General features: G+C 46.2%; 1 protein-coding gene across 1 annotated transcript in view; it reads right to left on the bottom strand.

The window, feature by feature from the left end:
* KIF13B (kinesin family member 13B) overlaps nt 1–19,749 on the bottom strand; it is a 127,492-nt gene extending 107,743 nt beyond the window's left edge. The window contains exons 1-7 of the mRNA XM_053383779.1: nt 19,668–19,749; nt 16,275–16,367; nt 14,052–14,232; nt 11,515–11,602; nt 3,630–3,764; nt 1,914–2,026; nt 449–560 (exon numbers count right to left, since the gene is read on the bottom strand). Coding sequence (XP_053239754.1) covers nt 449–560; nt 1,914–2,026; nt 3,630–3,764; nt 11,515–11,602; nt 14,052–14,232; nt 16,275–16,367; nt 19,668–19,698 — 753 coding nt within the window. The 5' untranslated portion in view covers nt 19,699–19,749. The remainder of the gene's footprint in view (nt 1–448; nt 561–1,913; nt 2,027–3,629; nt 3,765–11,514; nt 11,603–14,051; nt 14,233–16,274; nt 16,368–19,667) is intronic.
* Nucleotides 19,750–21,087: the final 1,338 nt, after the last annotated feature.

Below are 21,087 nucleotides of genomic sequence, written 5' to 3'. Positions count from 1 at the left end.
CAGATTCGTACAGGGAGATGCATCCCTCCTTTTTTCCAACAGGCTTTTCCATTTCTTTTTAAAAAGGCCCTAAAACAGCCACGTCTTCTGCCCTGACAAGCAAAAGCACTGAGAAGGATGAGAGGGAGGAATTGGAACTGACTGATAAGAAACATACCAATGTAAAAAGAGCTTGTCAGATTGGCTGGGGCCAATCAGAGGCCTTTGGGAAGCCAGCAAACAGGATCTGAGCACAATTTCACTCTCCTCTCTTGTGGTTTCCAGCAGTTGGAGTTCAGAGACATTGCTGCAGAGCTAGTAGCCATCGATCGCCCTCTCCTCCCTCCATGATTTTGTCTCATCCACTTTTAAGGTCATCCAAGCTGGTCACCATTGTTGTCTCCTGTGGTTTAAGGCAGAGACTTCTCACGCTCTCTCACCTGAAACGCCAAATGACCGTTCCACTTACTTTGAGGAGCCAGGTGAGCACCGAGTCGCGGTACGGGACAAACTTGTTCTTGTTTTTCCCGGCGGCCTGATCCGCGAGGGCAGAAATGACCAACCCGAGAGTCGTGAGGGACCTGCATGGGGGAGAAAGCGTTTTGAAATCACATGTAGCATTATTTGGAGGACAACTTCCAAAGCTTAGCAGCATCTGACCTAGTCAAACGGCAACATATGAGCTTCACATAACTGGAATCTTGCTTTTAGCAACGAAACTCTCCCATGCTCCCCTGACTGTTAGGTCCAGTCGTGGCCAGCTCTGGGGTTGCGGCGCTCATCTCGCTTTATTGGCCGAGGGAGCTGGCTTACAGCTTCCGGGTCATGTGGCCAGCATGAGGAAGCCGCTTCTGGCAAACCAGAGCAGCGCACGGAAACGCCGTTTGGGCAGGAGCAGGGACCAAGCAACGGGAGCTCACCCCGTCGTGGGGATTCGAACCGCTGACCTTCTGATCGGCAAGTCCTAGGCTCTGTGGTTTAACCCACAGCGCCACCTGCGTCCCTTATGATGGGATTAGGAATAACCAAAACAGACATAATACAGTGGTACCTTGGTTTACGAACTTAATCCATTCTGGAAGTCCGTTCTTCAACCAAAGCATTCTTAAACCAAGGTGTGCTTTCCCATAGCAGCGGGGTACTCAATTTACAAATGGAACACACTCAACAGGAAGCGGAACACGTTCTGCTTCCAAGGCAAAGTTCACAAACCAAAACACCTACTTCCGGGTTTGCTGCGTTCTTAATCCAAGTTGTTCATAAACCAAGCTGTTCTTAAACCAAGGTACCACTGTATTTGCCACGGACAATGTGGAGCAATACAGTTAAAATAAAATAAAAAACACAGGAAGAAGAAAGAGAACTTCACTTGCACACTCTAAATTATTAAACGTGTCAACACAAATTGAAGTTAAAAATATTGTAGCTGTGTCAAGATTGGATTGCAATTGGATTGAATAATATTTTGGAAGCGGAATGAAAGGGAACTATTAAACCTTGGAATCTAGCACACGGGGAGCACTTCAATTGTGTAATTGGCTATATGATTGATTGGCATTTGAACTGGTACTGTAATTCGGTATGGATATAATAAGGTTTATATTGGACTTTTGTTATTGAAAACTAATAAAAACTATGTTTTTTAAAAAAGGAAAAGTTAAGGATTTCTTCACACAATTCATCTCTCCACCACACACACCAGCCATCCACAAAAGCAAAATAAATTCAGCCCAGAGACCCATTCTAACTACCCTAACCCAGGTATCAAAAGTGGGCATTTCTGCTCCTGTGAGATCAAGCGCACTGATCCTGCTACGTCCTTTCGTCTCTTGCTGCTATTCTCATGGATTAACGGAATGCGCTGGGGCACACGAACCCCTTCCCATTATTCATCCCTTTAAAGTATTCAGCGCCCTATGAACCCAAGATTTTACTTGTTGATGTTGCTTCCTTCCTTCAGCCGGTCACCCGCAGCCCCGGTCTTGGTGGCTCTTTCGCTGCCCGCCAGGTCAACCAGGCTCAGCTTGCCCACCTTCTCGCCAGACGTCTGCGGAACAAAGATTGGGCAGTTAGACCAGAAACGTAGCTCCTGAACTCGGGCCCAAGCGACACGGTTCAGGGCACCTCCGCTTTAGGTGGAAGAAGACAAGGGAGGATGCTTCGGAAAATGGTTGGAGGGGAAGAAAATTGCGGCGCCAAAGGGATAGTGCATTTATTTTATTTTAGTTGGCGTTGTGCAAACTGCTCAATTGCAAAAGCAGCTGGGCCAGGGGCTTCCGAAAGGGGAGGTGGGGTTATCAGGAGAGGGGGCGCTAAGAGGCACGGGGGCGGCTAGAGAAAGTTAGAGGGAATCACTGGATCAAGTCCGTTTGCTTTGTTCAATTAGATAAATGAAATTGTTTTAATTAAATTTTGGATAAATGTGTAAAAATTATATGTGTGTATGTGTGTGCATACACATACACACACACACACACACACACACACACACAATTTTAAATAATTGTTCTGTTTTACAATTTAGAATATACATTTAAAAATCCTTAAGATATCAATGACTTCCTTCTTCTTTCCATGGTTCATTTTACATATCATAAATCCCTGCATATTTTACAAAAACTATACCATCAGTCTTCCATTCTTGAATCCGTCAAAATTTAATTACACTGTTGAATTTATCTTAATGCTGCCAGCGTTTTCAGCTGTACACAATTATTTCCCATATATTCAATCAACGTTTTCCAACCTTCCTTAAAACATATGTTCTTCTTCTTCTCTTATTCTATATGTTGAGAATATAGACATTAACATTATTATCCTTAACATTATTATCCTCCTTAGTGGGTTATGCAAACCTCTATTTTGAAAGGTGGTTTTTATAGGCTAGGGGGCCCTGAGGATGAGTTTGTGGAACCAGGGGGGGGCAGTGGCCCCCCAAAATGAACATCACAGTTGAGTGGAGATTAGAACCCTGGCTTCCCAGGTCCTAGTCTGACACTCTAAGCCAGTGTTTCTCAGCCTTGGGTCCCCAGATGTTGTTGGACTACAACTCCCATCATCCATGACCGCTGGTCCTGCTAGCTATGGATGATGGGAGCTGTAGTCCAGTAACAGCTGGGGACCCGAGGTTGAGAAAAGCTGCTCTAACCACAACACAGCATTCGTATACTTTGTGTTGTATGTTAACCCCCTGTTTGTGTGCAAAAGCCAGTTAAACTGAGAGCATAACATGCGGTTTCTTGACTTAGGATAAAGCGAGCACACCAGTTCCACTTTCCCCAAGCTGGTGTCCTTCAGATATTTTGGGCTTCAACTTTCGTTTGCCCCAGAAACTGTAAAGACCCCCACAGTATGTGGGGCACCACTCCTCAGAAGAGACCAAAAGTGTATTTTTCACTCTATAAGACGCACCAGACCATAAGACGCACCTAGTTTTTGGAGGAGGAAAACAAGAAAAAAAATATTCTGAATTTCAGAAGCCAGAACAGCAAGAGGGATCGCTGCACAGAGATCCCTCTTACTGTTCTGGCTTCTGGGATAGCTGTGCAGCCTGCATTTGCTCCATAAGATGCACACACATTTCCCCTTACTTTTTAGGAGGGAAAAAGTGAGTCTTATAGAGCAAAAAATACGGTAATTCGAGAACTCACCCCCGATTTTGCATCGTACAATGTGTGCGTGAGGATAATCTTGAAGACGGCATGGGATCGGCTGCTCTCTTCGTTCATGTTGGTGGCGGCGACCGTCCGAGATTTATTGCCTTCGGACATCAGAGACTCTATGTCCTAAAGAAAAGACAGGATTGAAAAGCAAGTGCAGTGAGGAATTTTAGGAAGGCAGGTGCGGTGCGAACACATCAGGGAGAACTTCCTAAATTTGGGCGTGGCTTCACACTTCACACAGCGGTAGCTGCCCGATCTTCACTGCAAACCGGTGCTTGGGATCTCTCCATTAAACCACTGGGTTTCTGTGTGTGGGTCAGGACCAAGCGGGCAGTTTGTGGTCCAACTTAAAGAGGATAGCTGCACCGCTGGCACGACTGCCGTTTTCATTACAGAAATAAAAACCATTTAGATTTATGTCCATTCCCATCCTAAAGGTTCACGGAGAGTTAGAAGATATCCTGAGGATCGTCTAAGCCAGGGGTCAGCAAACTCTTTCAGCAGGGGGACAGCCCACTTTCCCTCAGACCTTGTGGGGGGCCGAACTATATTTTGAAAAAAAAAAGAACAAATTCCTATGCCCCACAAATAACTTAGAGATGCATTTTAAATAAAAGGACACTTTCTACTCATGTAAAAACATGCTGATTCCTGGACCGTCCGTCGGCCAGATTTAGAAGGCGATTGGGCCGGATCCGGCCTTAGTTTGCCTACCCATGGTCTAAGCCAACTCTCCTACAGTACAGTGGTACCCTGGTTCTCAAACGCCTTGGTACTCAAACAACTTGGAATCCAAACATTACAAACCCAGAAGTAAGAAACCTGTTTTGAGCATTACGCTGAGGTCTGTCTGTTTTTGCTATTTATTTTGTGTTTTTGTTTTTGCTTTGTTTTGTTTTTGCAACTGTGTGGAACCCAGTTCAGCTACTGATTGACTGATTGTGCGACCGAAGTACACTGTTCACTGCTTTCATTTTAGGGATCAATGGTCTCGTTAGATAGTGAAATTCATGTTAAATTGCTGTTTTAGGGGTTGTTTTTAAAAGTCTGGAATGGACTAATCCATTTTGCATTACTTTCTATGGGAAAGCGAGCCTTGGTTTTGGAACGGATTTCTGGAATGGATTAAATTTGAGAACCAGGGTACCACTGTATGCAGCCATCCCATAAGGAGATTGAACCTGCAACCTTAGCATCATCAGCAAAATGCTCTAACCTATTCAGCTATCAAGGCAACTAATTTCAGCATTCTTGATTCCATGCCCCTAAAGTGAATCACAGTGAAAGTATATTGCACATATGTTTGGGGGGTGCGAGTAGAGGTGAACACACACACCTCCCCTGTATTTACTGAACTCAAATAGCACCCCCAACATACTCCTAGTACCTCGGGTGGGAAGGGGCTTATTGACGCAAACATTTGCTGATTAAGGCTTAGCCAAATTTGCATTTTCATCTCTCCACCCATTGTTCCTGGTGTTATACATCTTCAGACGTTGCAATCAGTGTCTGTGATGCGCATTTTTGCCAATTCTGCATTTTATGCACTGATTTTACTGAACACTGCTTAGACAGAGTCGCATGAAGCGGTACAGAAACAACGCCAAACTGCTAATTCATTAATTTATACGCCACTTAATGCCGAAATAGGCTTCTGAGCCGCAGACGAGCACAAGAGCCGGTTATCCAAGCACGAAAACGTAACGTTACAAAAATAAACCTGAAAATGGAAGCAGGAGATGAGGCAGCTCTCAGCTGATCGTGGAGACGGCTGCCCTCAGCTCCTCCTTTCCCTTGCTCTCACAGATACAGGCCTGTTCCTTTTTAAAATCCATTTATTTAACGTTCATTTTAATTATTTATTCCCCCCCCTTTTTTTAAAAAATGGAAGCATTCTTGAAGCAGCTTACACAGCACGCTGGTGCTTCGTGGAAAGAGCTCTTTCCTCAATACGTGCAAGAAAAAGAGGATTAGGTTTATCACGGAATCCTAGGAGAGCTGGAAGGGACCCCAAGTTTCATCTAGTCCAGCCCCTGCAATGCCTGCATCCTGGGAGATAGCCTAGCGCAGAGGAGGCAAACAGAATGGGGCTCTGTTTGCGCCAGATATTCAAAGCACACAGTTTCCCCCAAAATTATCCTGGGAACTGTAGTTTGAGGGTGCTGGGAACTGTAGTGCTGTGAAGGGTAAGTGATGTGTGCAGCCTGGGGCTGAAAAGCCCCGGTTCAAAATCTGACTATGTTTAAAACAATTGTTAAGAAGCCGGAAACATTCCTTTTAGGAATTATAACAAATGACATCCCAAAAGAGAATCTTTTTATATGCAACAGCTGCCACAAGGTTATTGATTGCAAAAAATTGGAAATCAGAAGAATTGAGAGATTGGCAAAATAATTTTTTTGGAATGATTGAATTAGCAAAAACGACAGCAACAATTAGAATGCAATCTAATCAAAATCTCAAACAGGAATGGAAAGGTGTAGAAGACTACATGGCCAAAAGAAGCTCCAACAGGAATTTATTGATATGTATAGACTGAGTTCACAAAGTTAAGTTAAGCTAAACTAAGCTAAACTAAGCTAAGCAGATATATAAGATTGAATGTTTAATTGTTAAGATACCAAATTACAATCTCAATAATAAAGTTACAAAATAATAACAAAGCAGTCACAGGGCAAGAAATAAGAAATGGATAAATGTTGGTACATAATGAAATGTGAAAATGTGAATTTGCGAATATAATGTATATGTATCAATATGTAAAGATTTCATATATGTATTGCAACATTAATAATAAATAAATTAAGTGCAAGACAAAAACAAAACAAAATCCAGCTATGGTCGTTCCTGAGCCTTCATGTTGCCCACCTGCCATATGGCGATAACATCAAAATATTCCCCTCTTTCAGGACTGCGGTAGAATTAGCAAAACAACGTACATCTCGTGCTATCCATGGACTCTTGCGGAGAGATGCCGTTTTAAGGGAGCCCTACACAACTCATATTGCTCCAACTGCCCTTGACCATCACTGGGCACATTCCGTCCCTTATTTTGACAAGTCGGCTGGGTAACAAAACATTAATTCACAGCAAAGGAAAACATTCTGGCCGCACAGAACAATCCGGCCTCGAAATTAAACAAGCTTCGAGCTCAGAAGATAAACCCCCAACTTAACCCGTCGCGAGAGCGCTGGGTTGATTCCGTTCTGAGGAACAGTTTCTATCCAAATGCGATTTTGGTTTTAAACGCAGTGTAAGGTAGTCTCTATGGGAATATATTGTATTTAATTATGGGGTATCAGAGTTTTTAGGGGGTTAATCAGGCTGGGATAGCAGGCTTGTATTGTTTTTAACACTCGATTGGAAGCCGCCCAGAGTGGCTGGGGAAACTCGGCTAGATTGGCGACGTATAAATAATAAATTATTATCATTATTATTATTAGGGTGGTGCTGTGGGTTAAACCACAGAGCCTAGGACTTGCCGATCAGCGGTTCGAATCCCCGTGACAGGGTGAGCTCCCGTTGCTCGGTCCCTGCTCCTGCCAACCTAGCAGTTCGAAAGCACGTCAAAGTGCAAGTAGATAAATAGGTACCACTCTGGCGGGAAGGTAAATGGCGTTTCCGTGTGCTGCTCTGGTTTGCCAGAAGCGGATTAGTCATGCTGGCCACATGAGTCGGAAGCTGCACGCCGGCTCCCTCGGCCAACAAAGCGACATGTGCGCCGCAACCCCAGAGTCGGTCACGACTGGACCTAATGGTCATAGAATCATAGAATAGAATCATAGAATCATAGAGTTGGAATAGACCACAAGGGCCATCGAGTCCAACCCCCTGCCAAGCAGGAAACACCATCAGAGCACTCCTGACATATGGTTGTCAAGCCTCTGCTTAAAGACCTCCAAAGAAGGAGACTCCACCACACTCCTTGGCAGCAAATTCCACTGTCGAACAGCTCTTACTGTCAGGAAGTTCTTCCTAATGTTTAGGTGGAATCTTCTTTCTTCCAGTTTGGATCCATTGCTCCGTGTCCGCTTCTCTGGAGCAGCAGAAAACAACCTTTCTCCCTCCTCTATATGACATCCTTTTATATATTTGAACATGGCTATCATATCACCCCTTAACCTTCTCTTCTCCGGTCAGGGGTCCCTTTACCTTTTAAGGTAGTCTCTATGGGAGTATATTGTATTTAATTATGGGATATCAGAGTTTTTCCGGGGTTAACCAGGCTGGGATAGCTGGTTTGTTGGTTTTTTGAATGTCTGGTGTAGATTTTTTCAATTTTGTTGTTCTGTATGGGACAATGACAATAAAGATTATCGTATTGTATCGTTTTGCTCAGGGCTTCATTTCCAACTATGCAAGGCACACCCCTTTCCTCCAGAGTAAGCCTGGACTCCTGGCTCTGCGATCTGGAAGTCCCCCACTTCTCAGTGGTGAAGGAAAGGCACTGTGCATCTGTCCAACGTAAGAACAGGAAAAGAGCGTGTTGGATCAGCTCAATGGTATCTTGCTCTCACAGCAGTTGACTGGATGCAAGCACGATCTGAACGCAAGAGCCCTCTCCTCGCTCTGGGGTTTCCAGAAACTGTTACCTAGAAGCATTGCTGTCTCCACCTGTGGAAGCAGAGCGCAAAGAATGTGGCCGGTAGCCATCCATAGCCCTTTCCTCCAAGCCTGATGAGGAATGGTCGAAGGAGCTAGGTACGTTCAACCTGGGAAAGAGGAGACTGAGAGGAACTATGATGTTGTTTAGTCCTTTAGTCGTGTCCGACTCTTCGTGACCCCATGGACCAAAGCACGCCAGGCACTCCTGTCTTCCACTGCCTCCCGCAGTTTGGTCAAACTCATGCTGGTAGCTTCGAGAACACTGTCCCACCATCTCGTCCTCTCTCGTCCCCTTCTCCTTGTGCCCTCCATCTTTCCAGCATCAGGGTCTTTTCCAGGGAGTCTTCTCTTCTCATGAGGTGGCCAAAGTCTTGGAGCCTCAGCTTCACGATCTGTCCTTCCAGTGAGCACTCAGGGCTGGTTTCCTTCAGAATGGATAGTTTTGATCTTTTTGCAGTCCACGGGACTCTCAAGAGTCTCCTCCAGCACCAAAATTCAAAAGCATCAATTCTTCAGTGTGGTGTAGTGGTTAAGAGCGGTAGTCTCGTAATCTGGGGAACTGGGTTCGCGTCTCCGCTCCTCCACATGCAGCTGCTGGGTGACCTTGGGCCAGTCACACTTCTTTGAAGTCTCTCAGCCCCACTCACCTCACAGAGTGTTTGTTGTGGGGGAGGAAGGGAAAAGGAGAATGTTAGCCGCTTTGAGACTCCTTAAAGGGAGTGAAAGGCGGGATATCAAATCCAAACTCTTCTTCTTCTTCTTCTTCTTCTTCTTCTTCTTCTTCTTCTTCTTCCTCCTCTTCTTCTTCTACAGCGATCAACCTTCTTTATGGTCCAGCTCTCACTTCCATACATCACTACTGGGAAAACCATAGCTTTAACTATACGGACCTTTGTTGGCAAGGTGATGTCTCTGCTTTTTAAGACGCTGTCTAGGTTTGTCATTGCTTTTCTCCCAAGAAGCAGGCGGCTTTTAATTTTGTGGCTGCTGTCACCATCTGCAGTGATCATGGAGCCCAAGAAAGTAAAATCTCTCACTGCCTCCATCTCTTCCCCTTCTATTTGCCAGGAGGTGATGGGCCCAGTGGCCATGGTCTTAGTTTTTTTGATGTTGAGCTTCAGACCATATTGTGTGCTCTCCTCTTTCACCCTCATTAAAAGGTTCTTTAATTCCTCCTCACTTTCTGCCGCCTATGATAGCCATCTTCAAATATCTCAAGAGCTGTCATGTAGAAGGTGGAGTAAGCTTGTTTTCTCTTGCTCTGGAGGCTACTACACAAACCAATGGATTCAAGTTACAAGTTCAAGTCCTACCCTCCAGAGCAAGGAAAATAAGCTTGCTCCCTCTTCCATGGGGCAGCTCTTGAGATATTTGAAGACGGCTCTCATACCTCCTCTTTTCCAGGCTAAACCTACCCAGCTCCTTCGACCGTTCCTCATCAGGCTTGGCTTCCAGACCCCTGATCATCTTGGTTGCCCTCCTCTGCACAACTTCCAGCTTGTCAACATCCTTCTTAAATTGTGGCGCCCAGAACTGGGCACGGTATTTGCCCAAGAAAGATGTTAAATTATTTTTGTGTGCCACAACTGTTGCTCGTATTTTGTTAACTAAAAAGTGGAAAACCCAAGAATTACCAACAACAGAAGAATGGCAGGTGAAAATGATGGATTTTTCGGAGCTAGCCAACCTAACCGGAAGAGTCCGCGACCAGAAGGAGGAGGAGTATCAGGAAGAGTGGAAAAAAATTAATGATTATCTAGTTAAATTTGTTAAATTAACTGAAAATAGCTTGCAGATACTTAATTGGCTTAGGATTTTATTTATGTTAAGTGATGAATTAATATGTTTAATTCCATAAGGTGAAGATTTAAGGATGTTAATGTTTAAGTTAAATTTCATAAGAATTGGGATTTGGAAAACCATTAAAAGGACATGCAATGAAATTCAACCAAGGGGAAGCGAAGAAGTCACTTAACAAAGATATTAAGTGTAATTTTCAATAAGGCTATGATTTATGTTTGTTTGTCTTGTGTGTTTGTTTGTTTATAATATTGTGAAAACTAATAAATTTTTTGAAAGAAAACAAAAACAAAACTGGACACGGTATTGCAGGTGAATGAAGATCGGCGACAGGAACAAGGAGGGAATTCAAATTTACATCGGGAACAAGGGTGGGAGGAGAACGGCAGTGCCTCTGAGACCCTAACGGGCCACCGTAGAGGCGATGTTTGGGGCGGGGAGCAGATCCGGCCCCCAAAGAGAACGTCACAGCCATCACTGCCACTGCAGAAGCAAGTAATGCAGTCCTTGGAGATTGGATCTGCTAGCCCCTGTGTATCCTGCCGCCTGAGGCAGTCGCCTCATCTTGCCTCATGGGTGGGCCGGCACCAGGCAGGCAGATTCAACATAAGGCTGCTTCCTGTGTTCGTGGCTTTGTCTCCTTTTCGTTCTCCACGTGTGGCTGCTGCAAACACAGCCAAGAGGCCCCAGCCACCTTCCTTGCATGCTAAACTTTCTATAAGTGCTTCAGGCTATCGCTAACATTTCTGCAAACAGTGTGCTCTCGCTCGTTAAACTGGTTTTACAAGATTTTTTTATTTACTTTTTTGAAGACTGGGGGAATGAAGGCATTCAAGACCTCTGTGTACGCCTGCGAGAGCATATCATATCCTTAATCCTGGCAGGGCTTGTATACCCAGAGGTGGGCGATACGGAACACCAACCTATGATTAAGGAATAGACTTGCAAATATTCGAGTTTTCCTGAAGCACAGCCAGGCTGGTGCTGAGGGGAGGCATCCCAATCACCGAAGCAGGATAGGTATTTAATCTGTTTTGATTTGTGGCTGATTCATTAAAACCAGATGTCGAAGAGAAAAAGAACTACTAGACTTTTAGAAGACATCTGAAGGCAGCCCTGTTTAGGGAAGCTTTTAATGTTTAATAGACTATTGTATTTTAATACTCTGTTGGAAGCTGCCCAGAGTGGCTGGGGAAACCCAGCCAGATTGGCGGGGTATAAATTTTTTATTATTATTATTATTATTATTATTATTATTATTATTATTATTATTATTACTTGGAAAATCGGTGGAAATGATTCTGCAAAAAAACCAAAGCACCGTCAAAGTCCAGCACCTTGTTTTCACAGCTGCAAACCATGGTTTATTGGACTGGGACCGTCACATCTGAAGTGCACCATTTTCCTTTTCTTATGTACAGTAAGCAGCTTTGGCTGTTATTGCCACGAAACAATTAGATTTCTTTACCTTGTAACAGGCAACAGCCAGTTTAGAAAGCCCATCCACGTAAGGTCCGTAAACGCTGTGCTCTCTGACTTTCAACGACTGTCGACTCCTGTTTCCAAAGCAAGCACAGAGAATAAGGCATTACTCTTTTCGCAAATGTAGGGCCCACGACCCAGGCAGCCGAAGCTAAGTGCTACCGATTTCCAACGGGAGAGTTAAGTCATGTGCTTAAACCCTTCCTCCTGAAACCAAAGGATGCTCAGCTTAGATCAGGCCCAGTGTGCTCCAAGTCACGGCACATTTTGCCAACCAATTCCCGCAATTGGTGGAGGGTAGGAATGCAAGCACAAAACTTTCTTGAAAAAAAGATAGAAGAGATAAGAGCTGTGCATTCCTTTCCACGCTAACAGGGAAGTACAGACAAATAACTGTTAACACTTCTTTAGGTTTGAAAGTCATTCGAGTTAACGCAAGGCGACAATTATCTTGGGAGGGCTGAGAAGAGGGAAGGTTAAGAGATATTTGCCAAGGACATACGTCTGGGGCTATTAAGACTTCCCACTCCTTTCAGGACTTAGCCTTGACCCTCCAAAGATGAAGTTCTCTGATGCAGAAAGACTGGAACTCTGAATATAAGCAATTGCACGAGCTTTTATTACTTTCTATTACAGTGTGTTGTTGTTGTTAGACGTGATTGCATTGTTTTTGTAATTCTAAATTATTCAAAACTGTTTTAAATGCTGTATTTTATATTGCTGTAACCTGCCTCAGGGTAAAGGGCAGGTAATATATTTAAATAATTATAATAGTAATAATAGTAATAGTAATAATAATAATAATATAATAAATAACAACAACAAACAACAACAACAACTGGCAGCCCAAACAGGTAAAGTCAATCCCTTCTCTCCCTGCACCATGGTCTCAATCTGATTTGAGCGGAGTGGAGCTGCAATTTAAAAGAAAAATAAAGTGAAACATGGGAGATCTCAGTTATGGATCTGCCACATTAACTGCAGTTCTGACTAGACGTACTAGGAATGCATGAAACTGTCTTCTACCACCAGTCCACCTATCTCAGTATTGTCTACACTGGCCGTCAGAGGCTCTCCATTGATATATCGTCCAAAACCAGTTTCAAGTCCGTATCACGATACTGATTTCATAGTTTTGACCTGGCAATATACGGCAAATCATGGTGTGTTTGTGTGTGTGCGTGCTATGTAAAATCAGGACGTGGGAAAAACCGTGAAGCCAGCCAATGTCTCTACATAGAAGACATCTGAAGGCAGCCCTGTTTAGGGAGGTTTTTAATGTTTGATGTTTTATTGTGTTTTTCTGGGCGGTTGAGAGCCGCCCAGAGGGGCTGGGGAAACCTAGACAGATGGGTGGGGTATTAATAATAAGTTATTATTATTAATAGTTCCATCCTTATTTCAGACATTGCGATATACAGTCGTACCTCGGAAGTCGAATCCATTTCGGAAGTCCGTTTGACTTCCAAAACGTTCAGAAACCAAGGCGCGGCTTCCTGCAGCCAATAGGAAGCTGCGGAACCTGCGTCGGACGTTCGGGTTCCAAAGAACGTTCACAAACTAGAACGCTCACTTCCAGGTTTGCGGCGTCCGGGAGCCAAAACATTCGAGTCGCAATGCGAAGTTCGACTTCCCAGGTACGGCTGTATAAGTATATTGCGATGTTTGGCTGATGATATATCACAATGCTGAAAACCCAATACAGTGTTACCTCTGGTTACGAACAGGATCCGTTCTGGAGCCCTATTTGCTACCCGAGCAGAACGCAACCCGCGTCTGCAGGTCGTGATTTGCCACTTCTGCGCATGCACGTGACGTCATTTTGAGTGTCTGTGCATGCGCGAGCGGCGAAACCCAGAAGTAACCCATTCCGTTTTTAACCTGAGGTATGACTGTATTGGGGACGCAGGTGGCGCTGTGGGTTAAACCACAGAGCCTAGGACTTGCCGATCAGAAGGTCAGTGGTTCGAATCCCCGCGATGGGGTGAGCTCCCATTGCTCGGTCCCTGCTCCTGCCAACCTAGCAGTTCGAAAGCACGTCAAAGTGCAAGTAGATAAATAGGTACCGCTCCGGCGGAAAGGTAAACGGCGTTTCCATGCGCTGCTCTGGTTCGCCAGAAGCAGCTTAGTCATGCTGGCCACATGACCCGGAAGCTGTCTGCAGACAAACGCTGGCTCCCTTGGCCAATAAAGCGAGATGAGCACCGCAACCCCAGAGTCGGTCACCTAATGGTCAGGAGTCCCTTTACCTTTACCTGTATTGCTTAGCCCTACTCTGCAGGAGTCCTGCGATGGCTCTGCAGCCCTACCCAAAAACGCTGAAGATATTTCTCAAGCAAAGCACACACCCTCTGCTACGGAGGGCTGGCCCTCCCGGCTAAGTGAAAACTGTCCATTTTGTTCAGAGAAAGACACGTTCGTTCAGCTGGCCCCTCCGAAGGCATGCCTTGAGAGAAGGCAGGCTTTCACCGCCTGGCTCAACGGGTTGCTGGCCACCCCGATCCCTGCCGCGTTCCCCCTTACCCCTTTGGGTCCAGCAGGTCCCGGACTTTCTCGTTGTAAATCTCCATGTAAGAAACCTCCACTTTGAAGCTCTGCTCTTCGCTCTCCTCTTTCTGGGCCCTTTCGAAGAGGGTGCTGCACAGGCGAGGGATTAGTCCAGGCTGATCAGCTGTGCCCATCATGGTGTAAGACTTTCCGGACCCTGCGGAAAAAGGGGAGGAAGAGGCGCTTTAGGAGGAAGGGAGGAGAATGGCGGTAGATAGGAAGAAAGGGAGAATTTCAGGGTGCCTTCGTAAACGAGCCACCAGGGAGACCGGCAAAAAAAGAGGAATGTTCTAGATTTGCAGGTGGGAAGGTGAAACAAAACTACAGTCGTACCTCATGTTACGTCTGCTTCATGTTACGTTCTTTCAGGTTACGTCCTGCGCTGACCCGGAAGTACCGGAAAGGGTTACTTCCGGGTTTTGCCGCTCGCGCATGCGCAGAAGCACAAAATGACATCACACGCATGCGCGGAAGTGGCGAATCGCAACCCGCGCGTGCGCAGACGCGCCACTGCTGCTTGCGTTCTTTTCATGTTGTGAACGGGCCTCTAGAACGGATCCCGTTCACAACCAGAGGTACCACTGTACAACAAATTCCTGGAAGAAATTCCACAGGAAGGCGTATCCTTCCGCAAACATTAATGTACAGTTGTACCTCCGCTTACGTATCCCTCTGGAAACGTAAACTTCGGGATGCAAACGTGGCAAACGTGCAGAAACACTAAACCACGATGCACACATGTGCAGAAGCGGTCCTCTGGTTGCGAATTCCTCGGAACGCGACCGGACCTCCAGAACGGATCCCATTCACAACCGGAGGTATCACTGTACTGATCTCTGGCCTTTCCTGCTGTAGTCGCAGCTAGACTGGTGACTAGGAGTGGCCGCCAGGACCACATAAAACCAGTCCTGAAAGAAATACACTGGCTCCCAGGACGTTTCTGAGCACATTAAAAGAGTTGATGCTGACCTTTAAAGCCCTAAATGGCCTCGGCCCAGTAGACCTGAAGGAGCGTCTCCACTCCCAATGTTCTGTCCAGACACTGAGGTCCAGCGCCAAGGGCCTTCTGGCGGTTCCCTCACTGCGAGAAGTGAGGTTACAGGGAACCGGGCAGAGGGCCTTCTTGGTGGTGGTGCCAGCCCTGTGGAACGCCCTCCCACCAGATGTCAAGGAAATAAACAACTGAAGGCAGACATCTGAAGGCAGCCCTGTTTAGGGAAGTTTTTAATGTTTGATGTTTTAAAGTTTTTAATATTTGACCTCAAAGAGCAGGTCGGGGAGCAGCCTTCCCACTGCTCCGCAAGCTTGTGGGGCTGGCGGTGGGGGGAAGCGCTGCTTTCCCCCACTGCCAGCCTCAAAGAGCAGGTTGGGGCTGGCGGGGGAAGCCCGGGTTCCCCCCCCCCCCAGCCCCATGAACCACACATTTGCTCCATAAGACGCATAGAAATTTCCCCTTAGATATTAAGAGGGGAAAAAGTGTGTCTTATGGAGCGAAAAATACGGTATATTATACTTGCAGAAACAAAGTAATCGATAGACTTGATGGCAGGATTTAAATAAACATTCACACTGTTAGTATTAGAAAATGTCTAGAAGATAAAGAAATATTATGGTGTATTTACTTTTATATTTTTAGGTTTGATGTTATGTTATTAATAACTTTTTCTGTTAGAAGGTAGCAAAGTGGATGAAAAGAGAACCAGTAGCGGAAGTTGGGGAAAGCCTAGAAGGGGAGGGAGGAATATATAGTAAATGTTAAGACCTTCAGATGTATGTAATGAATGAAAAAGAAAAATGAATAATTTTTTTATATATTAAAAAAAACCCAGAAGCAGAGCAAAACCCCAAACGGACCACAGTTTTCAGGCCCAGAGAACCACAGTCCCTGTGGGAATCAATGGCCAACTGCTCAGCAAAGGAGGATCCGCTCGTCTCTCTCTAGCCCCATCCTGGCTTCTGTCCCTTGCGGCTGCGCTAAATCAGCCTTTCTCAATCTTGGGTTCCTAGATGTTGTGGGACTACAACTCCCATCATCCATAGTCACCAGGGGCAGCAGTCAGGGATGATGGGAGTCGTAGTCCGGCAACCCGGGTGTGGTGGTGGTAGGGCCTAACCAAAGTGCCAAAGCGTAATCTTATATAATCAGAAACTTTTTAATTTTATTTTATTTTTCCATCCTCCCAAGGGGCAAGCGCTTACCGGTCTGTCCGTAGGCGAAGATGCAGGCGTTGTAGCCTTCAAAAGCGTTCTGGAGAATGTTCTCCCCAAGGCACTTGAAAACAACGTCTTGGCCTAAAATTAGAACAAAAAGATTCAAACGGCTCGGTCAGAAGAGGAAGAAGTCGTAAACCTCCTTTGATAAGACCCTCCAGGACTTCAAAACACGCTGCAAGGCGCATCATATGAGAACTGTTAACGTCTTTCATGTGCGTCCAAAGCAAATGAAGTCTTTATGGACGGAAGCTGCAGGGCAGATCTTTATTCTGATCGCACTGAAGTCTCCCGTAAGTCCCTTTTGTGATACTCTGCGTTTACACCAACGCGGCATGGATCACGACAAGGCAGCGTACGGACTTGGGACTGTGGGCCCACTCTCTTACGATTTAGTACACCTTTCCTCCAAGGAAGTCTCGCAGGGAAGGGAAGGGCTACGTGGTTTTGCCCTCACCCACTACCCTGCTAGGGACGCGGGTGGCGCTGTGGGTTAAACCACAGAGCCTAGGACTTGCCGATCAGAAGGTCGGCGGTTCGAATCCCCGCGACGGGGTGAGCTCCCGTTGCTCGGTCCCTGCTCCTGCCCACCTAGCAGCTCGAAAGCACATCAAGTGCAAGTAGATAAATAGGTACTGCTCTGGTGGGAAGGTAAACGGCGTTTCCGTGCGCTGCTCTGGTTCACCAGAAGCGGCTTAGTCATGCTGGCCACATGACCCGGAAGCTGTACGCCGGCTCCCTGGCCAATAAAGCGAGATGAGCGCCGCAACCCCAGAGTCTGTCACGACTGGACCTAATGGTCAGGGGTCCCTTTACCTTTACGTTACTGCCCTGCTAGGAAGGCCAAACCGAGAGATAGCTGCTGGCCAAAGGTCTTCCAGGGAGCTTGGCAAACGAGCAGGGAATTCGAACCCGGGTCTCCCAGGTTCAGCTCCCCCCATTAGGCCACACTGTTTCTCTGTGTCTGAATCCAGCCTGTGCTACAGATAAGCTCATCTTTCAGAGCCTGACTGTAAAAGGACTAAGGCTGAGGAGATGTAAGGAGGATGTGTAATTCTTATTATTACAGTGGTACCTCAGGTTAAGTACTTAATTCGTTCCAGAGGTCCGTTCTTAACCTGAAACTGTTCTTAACCTGAAGCACCACTTTAGCTAATGGGGCCTCCTGCCGCCGCCGCGCCGCCGGAGCACGATTTCTGTTCTCATCCTGAAGCAAAGTTCTTAACCTGAAGCACTATTTCTGGGTTAGCAGAGTCTGCAACCTGAAGAGTATGTAACCTGAAGCGTATGTAACCTGGGGTACCACTGTAGTATTATTATTATTTCATTATTTATAATAATAATAATATATAATTATTATTATTATATAATTTATAATATAATAATAAGACCACTTCCTCTTGCTCAGTGGAAGTGCCTGCTTTTTTCCCTAAGAAAATAAAAATAAAAATGGTTTGTCCGTCGCCCTGCAGGCTTTTAAGCAAATCCTTGTGATCATACAGAGCCTATATAAAAACAGGGTGTGTGGAAAAACTAGAGTTTAAGAAAACATGGTCGCTTACCTTGGCTGCCCACGCCTGCGTCCAGCAGGGAACATCAGTGCACAGCCAAATTTGGTAAGATTTAGTCTTTTAACTTTGGAAGCAACTTGGGAAGGGCAAATTTTGCGCTGGGAAAAGGATGACTGGGGAAATGTTCAGCAGCCCCTTTGCACCACTCTGCTCAGACTGGTGATTTCTCAGGAAGTAACAGGAGACTCCATGCTGGTATGAACCCAGATAATTTTCAGCCTCTGCTGTGAATCTCTGTGTGAACCCTTAAGGTGGCGGGGGGCACAGACTCTCCGGGGCATGGGTAGGCAAACTAAAGTCCGTGGGCCGGATCCGGCCCAATCGCCTTTTCAATCCGGCCCGCGGACAGTCCGGGAATCAGCGTGATTTTATATGAGTAGAATGCGTCCTTTTATTTAAAATGCATCTCTGGGTTATTTGTGGGGCATAGGAATTCGTTCATTTCCTCCCCCCCAAATATAGTCTGGCCCCCCACAAAGTCTGAGAGACAGTGGACCGGCCCCCTGCTGAAAAAGTTTGCTGACCCCTGCTCTGGGGCCTTGAATGAACCGTTTCCTAGTCATAAATTTCAGCCTTTGTCGCTTGAAATATTGCCTCTGGGGGAGTCTGTCTCAGTTTGGCACAGTGGTTTTCAACCCATGCACCGTGGCATCCTGGGGTGCCCTGAATGATGGTCAGGGGTGCTGCGGACAACACTGGCCTCTGTCCCTCTTTCCTTCCCTCCCTCCTCTGATGAACCTCTCGCTTCTCTGCCTCCCAAAGGGTTGTGTGGCTGTTTGTTGCAGCAGCCCTGGCTACAAGCTCCGCAAGCGAATGGTCCCTCTGGGGCTGGCCAGGGAGCAGGCACTTCTCTTTGGGGTGGGGTGGGCAGATTAGAAACCGGGGCAGTGGCCGCGGCTGCCCAGAGGACTCCCAAGGACAGAGGAGAAGAGGCTGAGGGAACACCCCACAAGGGAAGGTGCTTGAAAAGGGGTGTGGGGCTGCTGGCTCTGCAGGCAAGGGGTGACTTAACTGCGCTTCTGAAGCTCGGACCACGCTTCCCCACAAGGGAGCCACAGAAAGAATGTGCAGTGGTACCTTGATTCTCAAACACCTTGGTACTCAAACAACTTGGAACCCAAAGACTGCAAACCCGGAAGTGTTCCAGTTTGCGAACTTTTTCCGGAAGTCGAACATGCTCCGTTTTGAGTGTTACGCTTCCGATTTGAGTGCCAAAGTTCAATTCTGAGCATTATGCTGAGGTCGTCTGTTTTTGCTATTTATTTTTTTGTTTTTGCGACTGTGTGGAACCCAGTTCAGCTACTGATCGATTGATTGATTGTGTGACAACAGTACATGGTTTATTGCTTTCATTTTATGGATCAATGGTCTCGTTAGATAGTAAAATTCATGTTAAATTGCTGTTTTAGGGGTTGTTTTTAAAAGTCTGGAATGGATTAATACATTTTGCATTACTTTCTATGGGAAAGTGCACCTTGGTTTTGGAACGCTTTGGTTTTGGAACGGACTTCCGGAACGGATTAAGTTTGAGAACCAAGGTACCACTGTGGTTGGTCAAGGGAGCCGTGGACTCAAAAAGGTTGAAAACCTCTGGCCTAGCAGACTGACTTTCTGAAACTGACTTTTAAACTAAGCCTCCCCCCCCCCCAGACAAATATTCTGCCCCATGTCCAGGCAAAGCGGGGAGAAAACCCCAGATAGTTTAGATAATAATGAGCTAGATGGACGAATAGCCTGACTTGGTATAATGCAGATTCTTTTTTCCTTGCTAGATCAGTACTAGGTCTGTATCTCAGCTCTGAAATACTACCTGCATATTTTTCCTTGACAGCTTCGTCCATAGACCAGAAGCAGTGATCGTAGGCAAACACCTGTGGAGAGATAAACCAGAAACATCTTATGAAAGTCTCACTTTTACGAGGTGAACAATCCAACCAGATTAACAGGCCATACGGAAAACAGACATCCAGCTTTCAATACGCGGTTGTCCAACGATAACTTTAGGATGTGTATGGTCCCTGCTCAGTAGCCAAACTTCAAAAGGGGCTGTGCATTTCGAATTAACCGAAGCAGCACTCTTCTATCACAGAGTTTCCCAAACTTGGGTCTCCGGCTGTTTTTTCAGACTACAGTTCCCATCATCCCTGCCCACTGGTCCTGCTAGCTAGAGATGATGATAATAGTAATAATAAATTTTATTTATACCCCGCCCTCCCCAGCCACGGCCGGGCTCAGGGAGGCTAACACCCGGTATAAAAACAAATGGATTGAAATGCAATCTAAAAACAAGATTAAAATACAACATTAAAACACAGCCTCATTTCAATGGAAACTCAAATCAAAAAAAATTTTAGGGATGAAAACGTCAAGTCTTCACCAAGGCTAACTTTCCAGGCTGGTCATACATGGGCCAGAAAAAAGCCAGGGAAGTCCCCAAATAGGAGTTCCATCACAGAAGGAGAAAGGAAAAAAGAAGAGTGGGAGGGAATCAAATTGATTCCAAGCCAAAGGCCAGGCGGAACAACTCTGTCTTACAGGCCCTGTGGAAAGAATTCAGATCCCGCAGGGCTCTGGTCTGATGAGGCAGAGCGTTCCACCAGACCGGAGCCACCATTGAGAAGACCCTGGCTCTGGTTGAGGCTAATCTGACTTCCTTAGGGCCCGGGACCTCTAGGGTGTTGCTATTTATGGACTTTAAGGTCCTCCTTGGGGCATACCGGGAGAGGCAGTCCCGTAGGTACGAGGGTCCTAAGCTTAACAGGCCATACAGAAAACAGACATCCAGCTACCAATACGCGGTTGTCCAATGATAACTTTAAGATGTGTATGGTCCCTGGCCGGGGAAGATGGAAGCTGTAGTCTGGAAACATCTGGGTTGGTCGGCTTAACTGCTGCCAACATTCCTTGTAGGTCACTGGCAGCTAACCTGCGGTCTTCCAGATGTTGTAACGTTACAACTCCCATCAGTCTGGCATTGACCAATGCTCGGCCCAGTATCCCTGAAGGAGCGTCTCCACCCCCATCATTCTGCCCGGACACTGAGGTCCAGCGCTGACGGCCTTCTGGCGGTTCCCTCAGTGTGAGAAGCCAAGTTACAGGGAACCAGGCAGAGGGCCTTCTCGGTAGTGGCACCCGCCCTGTGGAATGCCCTCCCACCAGATGGCAAAGAAATAAACAACAATTTTAGAAGACATCTGAAGGCAGCCCTGTTTAGGGAAGTGTTTGATGTT

This window comes from Podarcis raffonei, chromosome 3 (genome assembly GCF_027172205.1).
Source record: "Podarcis raffonei isolate rPodRaf1 chromosome 3, rPodRaf1.pri, whole genome shotgun sequence".
Lineage (NCBI taxonomy): Eukaryota > Metazoa > Chordata > Lepidosauria > Squamata > Lacertidae > Podarcis > Podarcis raffonei.
The sequence above is the reverse complement of the archived record's forward strand: the minus strand, read 5'-3'. Positions and strand labels throughout refer to the sequence as shown.